Below are 11,728 nucleotides of genomic sequence, written 5' to 3'. Positions count from 1 at the left end.
AGGAGTCAGACTGCTGAGAGGAGGAGGAGTCAGACCGCTGAGAGGAGGAGGAGGAGTCAGACCGCTGAGAGGAGGAGGAGGAGTCAGACTGCTGAGAGGAGGAGGAGTCAGACCGCTGAGAGGAGGAGGAGGAGGAGGAGTCAGACCAATGAGAGGGGGTGGAGGAGGAGGAGTCAGAACACTGAGAGGAGGAGCAGGAGGAAGAGTTTTGGCGTGAGTAGAACTCCTGTGTGTCTATTGATCGGGCTTGTTCATTACAGACGGGTCTAACACTGTCCCACGAGCCAAGCAGGATTACCCTTCCCCCGACCCCCTCCTCCAGCGACACAAACACAGAGCTGCCCCTGCCACTTAGGAAATCTGTACACAGCCTTGGCTAGGGACTCACGTTTATCTGACTGCTGCTGCCTACTTACTGTTGTAGTCTGACCCGCTGTGTCTGTCTGTTGTCTGTTGTCCGCTGGCTGTCTGTTGTCTGCTGTCTGTAGTCTGCTCTCTCTGTTGTCTGCTGTTGTCCGGACTCCGTTGTGTCTGTAGTCTGTAGTCTGTAGTCTATTGTCTGCTGTCTGCTGTCTGTTGTCTGTGGTCTGCTGTCGGCTGTCTGTCTGTTATTTGTTGTGTCTGTAGTCTGTTGTCTACTGTATACTGTCTGTCTGTTGTCTGCTGTCTGCTGTCTGTTTTCTGTTGTGTCTGTTGTCTGCTGTGGTCGTGTGGTGTATTTCTGTATGTTGGTCTGGGTGACAAAGTTGTCCTTCGCGGTAACCAATGGTGAGGCATGCTGTGATGTCTGTCACCCACAAACCATGTGGGCCTGCAGAAAGCTGCACTTTGATAGGATCTTTCTTCAGCGGAAATGATTTGCACACACTGTTAGTGAACCTTTTGATACAAAGCAACTGTTGTTCATTGAGTCTTTTTTACATTGCTTAGGCAGCTTATTAGCAACAATGTTCTGAACTTGCTCATTTGCTCCTCCCAGTGATCAAGGAGGTGCACTTCAAGAAGTGGCTTCTTTTTGAGCATGGACTCACTCAAAAGGACTCTTAGGTGCACTCACACTAGGCCATCTGGCCGTGGCCGTGGCCGTTTTAGCACCTAACCGTGCTCAAATCTGCCAGTGTGAGTGTGGCCAGTCTGGCCAGGCCGGGCCAATTTGGCCACTTGGGAGAGGTGTGCTGCTACGGCACGGGCCGCTACGGTACAGATGCTAATGAGCCGACACACGCAGGCCAGAGAACAATAGGGCCATTTGAGCACGGTTAGGTGTGAAAACGGCCACACGGCCACGGCCAGATGGCCTAGTGTGAGTGCACCCAATGTGAATGTCAGTGGTAATGTAGCACCTGTGCTCTTAGCTGGAATGGGTAAATAGGATGCTAGCATCAGTCCAGGTCCTTGAGAAGTTAACACACTAAATGACTCACGAAGAGAGTTGGTGTCGGTTGAATAGTTTAGCATTTTTAATGCCTTTTATCATAAAACAACATTGACAGTAATACAAAATAGAAGTCTGGAAAATTACAAACAAAACCAAAAAGAACAATAGGTTGTCTCGCAACTTCGTTGCTTGACACCCAATAAGTCCTTTGTAGCTGGATTTCCCAGCTACAGTACTCTTTGGGAAAGGAGTTGTGGGATTGGTTGAGCAAGGAATGTCTAGTTCAGGGGGGATATCCAGATATGTGTGTTTCTCTAATCGTACTACTACCCGTGTAGGTTAGTGTGTATCTTATCTGTTGTAACGAACAAACTTTGTATTGTATGAGAGATAACAACCTCTTTAGTTCAGAACTAACGCCCCCATTGAAAAAAAACAGCGTTAGTAACAGCAACAGGGAGAAGTTCAGGGTGCCTGGAACCAGCAGACCACAGAGCATGAATGTTGATCTAGGGGGCTGCTGCTTTGAGCTGTTTCCCTTTTCTAGCGGTGCTTGTTCAACAAGTGCTGTGTTTCCTCTGGGTTGGGTTGCTGCCTGTCTGTATCTCATCATTTGATCCATCTTCACACATACTTGCATTTGTAAGAAGCCTGCACCTTTAAAATTGATCAGGATTTCCAAGTAAAAAGACACGACTAGATACTCTGAAAAGTGAGCCTGATTGGTGCACAGAAGTGGAAATCAGATTGTGTCAGAAAGGCGTGGGTCGGTTTAGCTCAGCGTCGCCCTCTAGGCAAACGAGATCTTTGGTAGGAGGAAGCACCTTGAGATTACAGCACGTTCACATCACATCTCGCCCACAGGTGAGAGACTTTTATTCCTTTAGTTTAGTTTTAGTTTAGTTTAGTTTATTTATGCTAAGGTGAATAACAGGTACCTTGTTTTAAATCTTCAACTTAGGGATAAGATGAGAGAGCAAAAGGTTTTAGGAGGATTCAGGATACAGCTTGTGATGTAGTCTTACTAATTAAATAAAACATATAACCATATGTACTAAAAGCGTCTGCTAAATGCATTAAATGTTCATGTAATATGTCTCTAAATATGTTGAAATCAAGCACCAATTTGTCGAGATTTTGAATAGGTCTTTGACTGACTTTAATTGATCTAAACTATTAAAATTAATAAAATGCAAAGGATTAACTTTACGCAAAATGGGTGATCATGCATTTTGATAAATATTTAAATGCATCTTTAAATTAAATGATTAATCCTAATATACTATATATTTTACTATATATTTTTACTATTTAGAGGTTTTAGTAGTGAACTAAGTGATTTCCCAGAACAGCTCGTTGCGCCCGACCACAGCCGCTGAGCAGCCAGGCCCATGCGGCCTGGGTTTGTGGCTCTTCACTTGCAGCTTTGTAGCAGACCTTACTACATGACACACATTAGGCTGAAGCTTTTTACCAGAGTGCCTTACAATAGGGGTATTCAACAAGGGAGTCACAAGCCAAAAAGTGCAAGAAAATTTGCAAAGCAACTGCTTTAAGTGCTACATTCTAGAAACACGAGATAGAGAGTGTGTGTGTGTGTGTGTGTGTGTGTGTGTGTGTGTGTGTGTGTGTGTGTGTGTGTGTGTGTGTGTGTGTGTGTGTGTGTGTGTGTGTGTGTGTGTGTGTGTGCGTGTGTGTGTGCGCGTGCGTGCGTGCGTGCGTGCGTGCGTGCGTGCGTGCGTGTGTGCGTGTGTGTGTGTGAGAGCCCTGTTTGTAAGAGATTAAACTTTGTATTAAATGGTAAGGAAGTGAAAGCGTTGTTGACGGCCAGGCCTCAGGTTCCCTGGAGGATGTTCGTCCGTGGGCCCGCGGAAAGTCAGATGGTTCTGCTGTCAATCCTTCTGCCACTTCTGCACCCGCTGGGAGGAGTTCTGGGTGAGCGGACCGGCCACACCTCACTGTTATGCGCTGCATATTCACATTCTTTCACAAGCACCCTGAATGAAGCAATTTGCACTATTAAAAAACTGGACAACACTACTGTGCAATACCGTTTACCTCAGCTGCTATTCTTATTTATCTGTATTTTTTATCCTTATTTGTTATGTGTATATTTTATCTTTTTTTGTACATATACATTTTCTATATATTTATATATATATATTAAAAAAATTCTTGTGACTCTCACCGTCTGGATTGCATTTTGATTTCGTTGTACCCTTTGCAATGACAATAAAGATATTCTGATTCTGATATTAGCTGTGTTCAAAATCGTTCCCTATTCACTCACTCACAATGCCCTATATAGGGTTTATGATACAGTGCACTATGTAGGGAACGAACAAACGAGAATACGGACACTACGCTGAACATTTATGAACAACCGCATTGCATTGTGGTATACGGGAGTAACATGTAGGGATCGTATGTGCACTCAAATCTTGGGTATTTTATGCCCCCGACATAGTGAATGAAATTAACCACTGAGAATTCGAACACCACTGCAAAATGGCGAGCACCCTACATAGTGCACTACATCCGTGATAGGGAACGATTTCGAACACAGCCATTGTCTCTGCTGCTGAACTCCCATCTGTGTGTGTGCGTCAGGAGCCAAGACGTGCGTCCCCAGGCCGAGCTGCAGCGAGTGCATCCAGAGCCCGGGCTGTGCCTGGTGCTCCGCGAAGGTGAGAGGGTCTAGTAGTCCTCCAGCAGAGCTGGGACATCACGGTCCATCACAGGGTCTTTCTGTTGGCTCGACGTACGGACAGGACTCACAGGAGTCGTTCGTGGGGCTGGATCCTGGATCGACGTGAAGACGTCGTAAGCATGCTGGTTCTCCCACGCGTCGCAAGAGAAACGCTCTGGCAGTTTATGTTGTGGTTTGGGCTGTGGAACTTGTATAGAGATGCACACCCACACAAATGCACACACACACACACACACACACACACACACACACACACACACACACACATACACACACACACACATATACACACACATATACACACACACGAATACACACATACATACACATACATGCATACACAGACAAATATATATAAACATATATATATATATATATATATATATATATATATATATATATATATATATATATATACGCATACACATGCATATTCGCATACACATACATAGATGCATATATTAATATTATCAATCTGTCAGTACCAGATTAGCGGTTGAGTTTTAAACTTGTTAACACGGCAAATATATTGTAGAACTATCGAGACCCAGATCAAATGACCTATAAACATGCGCATTCATTGGGGCGTAGTCAGATGGAGGAGATGAAGAGATAAACAGAGGAGTCAATAACATGGATGTCAAGCTTTTTACGATGCACTGGTAATAAAAGCTCAGCTTCATTTTAACGGTCGCCCCCCTTACTGAACGTGGATCCGATCTGGAGCTCCGTCCAAAGAGCGAGTCGTTGATCCAGGGGTCCCAGGGTGACTCCGTTCCTCTCGTGGTCCCTGTGGTTCCAGGGCTTCCTGCAGGCCGGGGAGCCCAGCGAGAGGCGCTGCGATGCCAAAGAGGCGCTCACCAGCAGAGGCTGTAAAGAGCCCTACCACCCTGAGACGGACGAGGCACTCCTCATGAAGGACAAAGAGCTGAGCGCTTCTGACGACATTATCCAGCTCCGACCCCAACAGATAGACTTTCAGCTCAGAGTGGGTGAGTACGGTCGTCCCAGAGAAACACACCAAAATGCTAAATGCTGTTTTTAAGTTGTTTATGTTTTTTTAAAAAGGAGGGGGTGACATAGATAGGGCTGTGGGCCTTGTGTTTCGTCCTTGTCATGTTGTCCATTTCCTTCATGCTTTTTCTTTCAACCGATCTTAGGAGTTCCACAAACCTTCAAGGTGTCGTTCAGGCGGGCCGAGGGTTACCCCATCGACCTCTACTACCTCATGGACCTGTCCTTCTCCATGGGGGACGACCTGGACATGATCAAGAAGCTGAGTCAGGACATGGTCCGCACTCTGCAGAGCTTCACCAAGAAACTGCGGATAGGTGAGCTCAGACGTGGAGCTCCTGGTTCTCCAGACCTCTGGACTGGGTAGCCCCCTGCCCATTCTGCCGGTGATTCGAGTTCGCCCCTGCACAAGGGTCTGGAGAAGAGCGATACATTTCTCTCTGCTTCCGATCCGTTTTTGCGGGAGCCAATCACCAAGCTGGCTTTTCCCCTTGGCGCACTATTGGCTGGTTTAACACAATGACGACAGGTAAGCGACGGCAAGCAGCCAATCGCGTACAGAGTCATTTGAACTAGGCCCGTTGATCACGCCTCTTGTGCTGAAGAAAATGACAGCAGCTTCTCCAGACCAACGTGCAATCTACGATTGATCTTGGTCTGGCATTAGCAAGACTACCAGATCTCTGCTTTGTGACGAGACCTCGATGTGAGACAGTCTCCTGCTTGCTCCTTTATTTTAGGATTTGGGTCCTTTGTGGACAAGGTGGCGTTGCCGTACGTGAGTCAGATGAAGAGGAAGAGGAGGGATCCCAGTCCGCACCGAGGCACCTCCTGCCAGCCGGCCTTCAGCTTCCAGAACCTCCTCAACCTCACAACAGACACTGCAGCTTTCGAGAAAAAGGTCATCGGGCAGAGGATCTCTGCCAACCTGGACTCACCCGAGTCAGGCTTTGACGCCATCATGCAAGCCGCGGTCTGCAAGGTAACGCACAACATAACACATCACATAACACACACCACACATAACACATCACATCACACATCACATCAGTTAACACATATCACAGAACACATCACGTTACGTAACACATCATATAACACATCACATCACGTCACACATCACATGTCACACCACACATCACACCCGCTTTCCCATGAGGACTTCTGGGGGCCCCCTCCCCCCTCTCCCCGCTCTCCGACTCTCCCTCCTCTCCCCCTTTCCTTCATCCCCCCTCTCCCCCCTCTCCTCCTCTCCCCCCTCTCCCTCCTCTCCCCCCTCTCCCCCCTCTCCCTCCTCTCCTCTCCCTCTTCTCCCCCCTCTCCCTCCTCTCCTCTACCTTTTCTCCCCACTCTCCCTCCTCTCTGGTCCCACTCCATAGCTGTTTGTTTACTTCCTGTGGTTCTGCGGGCAGGACGTGATTGGCTGGGACAACGGGACCAAGATCCTGGTGTACACGTCTGACGACACGTTCCACATGGCGGGGGACGGGCGTCTTGCCGGCCTCAGCGAGCCTCCAGACGGCCACTGCCACCTCTCTCCGAGCGGCCTCTACGATGGGACACGATTCGTAAGCGTCCCTCAGCATTAGTGATCGACCGATATATCGGCCGATATTTGCGTTTTCTTGTTTTTCTCGTTATCGGATCTGCATTCTTTTATTTATTTATTTATTTATTTATTTTCAGCATGACAGTTCAATAAATGTTCCTTTTTTAAATTGAGACTAGTAACATTTGTTGTCATCATTGCGTCATTTTTATGATGTCAAATGAGGGAGAAAATCGGCTCCAAATATTGGCTCAAGAAAATTGGTATCGGCGTATTGCCCATCGGCTAAGGCTGATGAAAAGAAAATCGGTATCGGTACTAAAAAAACATATTGGTCGATCCCTACTCAGCATCAACGTTGTGTTCCCAACAAAGGACCAGGCCAGCTTCTGTCTCCAGATAAATCAGTGTGATGTCTCTCTTCTCCTCCAGGATTACCCCTCCATCGGACAGCTGGCCCGGGTCCTTACCGCCAACAACATCCAGCTCATATTCGCCGTCACCAAAAACATTTCTGCAGCTTATGAGGTTATCCCAGAGAGCGAACATTCAGAGTCGGTTGCTTTCATTCACTTTTTCTGTCTTAATGGTTTATCTTCTCCCTGGACAGGAACTGAGTAAAATGATCCCACAGTCTGTGGTCGGAGTTCTGGAGAGCGATTCCAGCAATGTGGTTCAGCTCATCAAAAATGCTTACAATGTGCGTATACCAAAGCCCTCGATACACAAACAATACCTCTGTCATTGAAGGCCAGGCGGCCCTCTACAAATCAAGAATCTTACATTACGAACAACCAAGGAGTTAAGAGCAAGTTAAGAGCTGCATAGAACGTAGACCAACACCTTCATCAGGCTGTGAAGCTCGGCTGACCTCTGTTGAAACTCGTGCATGTGTGTGTGTGTGTGTGTGCGTGAGTGAGCACTTGTCACATCCAGGTAGCAGAGTGACCGTCCTGTGTTGTGTGTGCAGAGCCTTTCCGCCAGCGTGGTCCTGGAGCACCATGGCGCCCCCCAGGGGCTGGAGGTGGCCTACCAGGCCCACTGCACGAGCCCGAGCCCGGGCCCGCCCGGGCTTCGGCCCTGGAGCCAAAGAGCAGAGTGCAAGGACATCAAGATCAACCAGCAGGTGGGCCACACCTTGAGAGCCCTCCCACTACTGACTGGTGTCTGTTGGGAACCTTGTCTCCTTTCATTGTTTCCTTTCCTCCCTTCATTTCCTTGTTTCCTTTCCTTGTTTCCTCTCCTCCCTCCCTTCCCTTGCTTCCTTTCCTCCCTTCCTTTCTACGTTTCCTTTCCTTTTCAAGAGATTTCTGCCTCCAGGTTGATTACAGACCCTGGGGATCAAACCCACAACCTCCCCTCTGATAATCCACCCTAACCACTCATCTATTCTCCCTAGGTAGATAAGTCTACACCCTAACCACTAATCTATTCTCCCTAGGTAGATAAGTCTACACCCTAACCACTAATCTATTATCCTCCAGGTAGATTAGTCTAACCCCACCCTAACCACTCATCTATTCTCCTCCAGGTAGATTAGTCTAACCCCACCCTAACCACTCATCTATTCTCCTCCTCAGGTGGATTTCTACGTCCAGCTGAACATGTCCAGGTGTCTGGAGCAGACAAAGTTCCACCTCTCCGTTCAGGGCATCAGTGAGCAGCTGAAGGTCGAGGTGAAGATGAAGTGCGAGTGCGACTGCGGCCCGGTAGAGGAGGCGTCTCCCTCCTGCAGCGGTCACGGCACGCTGCACTGCGGCACATGCAGGTAATGCTCCTCAACGCTGTTGTGTTCCCTGGGAGAAAGGTGAAGTACATGTGCTGAACAGTACCCCACTTGAAAAAAAAAAAACGGGACACTTGTCTCGACGGCATCGTTTTCGTCACAGCAGCGGTGGAACGAGCTCCCTGCCGACGTCAGGACCGCAGAGGCGCTCAACAGCTCCCTCAAAAGACTCAAGACTCACTTGTTCCCCCCCCCCCCCCCCCCCCAACCCCCAGACACCTAACGCACTTGCCATGGCAGGTACCTGGGTGGGCCAAGGGTAAGAGGGGCCAAGTGCACTCACCTTACCCACTTATTGTATGTTGCCACACATGTTGTACGTCCTGGCACTTAATGTACACACTTATTGTATGTTGTACGTCCTGGCACTCAATGTACGCACTTATTGTATGTCCTTGCACTTAAAAATAGTACTTACTTTGTGTAGCATCTTATCCTCGATATCTTTGTTGTATACAGGGAATGTTAACCTAGCTATTGTTAGGGCTTGGCCCTTGTTTCTATCCTTACTTTACCGACACAATATAGGGTTTCTATTTCTACTGAAAAATGTACTCATTGTGCGTCGCTTTGGATAAAAGGGTCTGCTCAATGCCCTTAATGTATATTTGAATGTTTGTTTATAACTTGTTTGCACGGTTAGTGAGGAAGCCTGAACTCAAGCACTCCATCAGCTTTCAAACTTCTGCCCGTGGTTCCATTCATGACCCGTGTTCACCAGTGTGTCGTGTGATCCTCAGCTGCGACCCGGGCTTCCTGGGCCTGGCGTGTGACTGCCAGCAGAGTGAGGACCATGTCTCTCTCGACGAGAAGTGCCGTCATGGCGGGTCCTCTCAGCTGTGCAGTGGCCACGGCAGCTGCGAGTGTGGCAAGTGTGCGTGCCAGCGAAGCTTCAGCGGACAATTCTGCGAGTGTGACGACAGCAACTGCGCAAAAAGCAACCAGCAGCTGTGTGGCGGTAGGGGAGCCCTGACCACGAGTCAGACAACAAGAACATTAATGCACAACTCCGAACGCACAGGAAGTATGCATAAATACGCTGTGTCCATCGCGGTGAATACATGCACGCCACATTGTGTTCCTCAGGAAACGGGAAGTGTGTTTGTGGGAAGTGTAGCTGCTCGGGCGCTTACGGAGGGGAGGCCTGCGACTGCTCCACGCTCACCGACCGGTGCCAGACGGCAGGCAGACCCTGTAGCGGCAGCGGGGAATGTCTCTGCAACAGATGCGTCTGCAAGGGCGGGTTTGACGGGGACCACTGCTCCCACATTCCCAACAACTGCACCAAATACGAGTGAGTGTGGATAGAAACTAAAGACGGAAAGCTTCCAATCGTCCCGGTTTTCAGTGCAAACCATTCTAAGGGTTAAAGGCGTCGCGGTGGAATCAGGACGACCGCAGCCCTGCGCCGACTGACCAGTCTGGGTGCCTCTCTGGGGGGGGTCTGCAGGAAGTGTGTGACGTGCCTTTCCAAACACAAGAAGGAAGAGGTCGCTGAGGCCTGCGGGGTCCCCTGTGAGGGGGCGGAGTTGAGCCATAAGAAGGCGCTTCGGGACGCCCACTGCAGCTTCCAGTCCTTCCTGTACGACGTGACGCTGACTCCAGAGGGCATCGTCCACCTCCGCTACGCCGAAATGCCCAGTGAGCAATGCTAACTTTTAATTTATTTTTAAGTGCATGGACGTAGAAAATAAGTGAAAATAAGTGGACGTAGAAATAATAAGAACATAATACTCTGAACATAAACTAAAATAATATAAGTATCCGAGCTGTTCTTATCGTGGGCAGATTATGAGGCTCGCACGCGTTCTGTAAGCTCCACATGTGACACATTGAGCTGGGTGTTGTGTGATTGATCAATGATATCATCCTTGGACCAGGTTCTATTGATAAGACTTTGGTGATCATCGGGACCTCCGTGTCGGGAATCCTCTTCATCGGCCTGTTGATCATCTTGATCAGCCGCCTGCTTCTCGAGCTCAGATACCGCCGGGAGTACCAAAGCTTCGTCGCATCCCAGCAGCAGACCGACTGGAAGGAGGTGAGGCACAATGTTATGCTGCCATTATGCTCCTGTTTGTGTCTCATCACCTGTTTGTCTGATCACCTGTTTATCTGATCATCTGTTTGTGTCTGATCATCTGTCTGTCTGATCACCTGTCTGTCTGATCACCTGTATGTCTGATCAGCTGTTTGTGCCTGATCACCTGTCTGATCACCTGTTTGTCTGATCACCTGTCTGTCTGATCAGCTGTTTGTGTCTGATCACCTGTCTGTGTGTTATCACCTGTCTGTCTGATCACCTGTATGTGTCTTAACACCCTTCCATGTCTGATCACCTGTTTGTCTGATCACCTGTTTGTCTAATCACCTGTATGTCTGATCAGCTGATCACCTGTCTGTCTGATCAGCTGTTTGTGTCTGATCACCTGTCTGTGTGTTATCACCTGTTTGTATGATCACCTGTCTGTCTGATCAGCTGTTTGTGTCTGATCACCTGTCTGCGTGTTATCACCTGTCTGTCTGATCACCTCTATGCGTCTGAACACCCTTCCATGTGGTCGGACCTGTCTGTCTGATCACCTGTCTCTGTCCGATCCCCTCATGTCATCCGGTGAGTGTCTTTAAGAACCCTAACCTGTATTATAATTCTTTGTTTCAGACTCACAATCCCTTGTTCAAAGGTGCCACCACCACTGTGATGAATCCCCTGCATATGGATGATGAGTGATCATTCAACCCGGCGAGCTGTTCTCTCACTCCATACACTCTGCAACATTTTCAAACAATTCACTGTTTTGATATATATATATTTATATATATGATTTTTCTATATTACATTTTGTTTTACATTTAGGTTTTCTTTCTGACTATTCCGTTTTTCATATGTATTTGTAAACTAGTCAGATTCATATTGGTAGGCTATGTAATATACATTTTATTTTGCACTCATCATTGTATATGCATGATGAGTGATTCATTCCAGCGAGCAGTTGTCTCACTCAATACGTTTTCTATATTACATTTTGTTTTACATTTAGGTTTTCTTTCTGACTATTCCGTTTTTCATATGTATTTGTAAACTAGTCAGATTCATATTAGTAGGCTATGTAATATACATTTTATTTTGACAATAAAATTGTAGGTGACTTCTTCTTGTCCGGCTCCAAGTTTTTATAACTAATAATGTGTGATGTGCTGAATAACTCGAACCACAATTAAAGCAATTAAAAAACACCAACAATAAAAATAAATGTAAAATAATAGATTGGTAAATTATTTATGTTGGAA

General features: G+C 47.5%; 1 protein-coding gene across 1 annotated transcript; it reads left to right on the top strand.

The window, feature by feature from the left end:
• The first annotated feature begins 1,583 nt into the window (after window positions 1–1,583).
• Window positions 1,584–11,443, top strand: itgb7 (integrin, beta 7). Its single transcript, XM_060068404.1, has 16 exons — window positions 1,584–2,242; window positions 3,210–3,313; window positions 3,989–4,065; window positions 4,891–5,080; window positions 5,249–5,419; window positions 5,843–6,084; window positions 6,515–6,670; window positions 7,084–7,179; window positions 7,262–7,351; window positions 7,622–7,777; window positions 8,232–8,419; window positions 9,178–9,395; window positions 9,524–9,731; window positions 9,888–10,078; window positions 10,318–10,478; window positions 11,100–11,443. The coding sequence occupies exons 2-16, from the start codon at window positions 3,229–3,231 to the stop codon at window positions 11,166–11,168; spliced, it is 2,298 nt and encodes a 765-aa protein (XP_059924387.1). The 5' UTR covers window positions 1,584–2,242; window positions 3,210–3,228; the 3' UTR covers window positions 11,169–11,443.
• Window positions 11,444–11,728: the final 285 nt, after the last annotated feature.

The sequence above is a fragment of the Gadus macrocephalus genome, chromosome 13 (assembly GCF_031168955.1).
Source record: "Gadus macrocephalus chromosome 13, ASM3116895v1".
In the NCBI taxonomy this organism is placed as follows: Eukaryota; Metazoa; Chordata; class Actinopteri; order Gadiformes; family Gadidae; genus Gadus; species Gadus macrocephalus.
Note: the sequence above shows the minus strand (reverse complement) of the source record. Positions and strands in the feature narration are given on the sequence as shown.

Coding starts and splice junctions, on each gene's coding strand:
- itgb7 (XM_060068404.1), top strand. CDS start 3,229: ATGTTCGTCCGTGGGCCCGCGGAAAGTCAGATGGTTCTGCTGTCAATC. Junction 6,671..7,083: donor TCTACGATGGGACACGATTC/GTAAGCGTCCCT, acceptor CTTCTCCTCCAG/GATTACCCCTCCATCGGACA. Junction 8,420..9,177: donor CTGCACTGCGGCACATGCAG/GTAATGCTCCTC, acceptor TGTGATCCTCAG/CTGCGACCCGGGCTTCCTGG.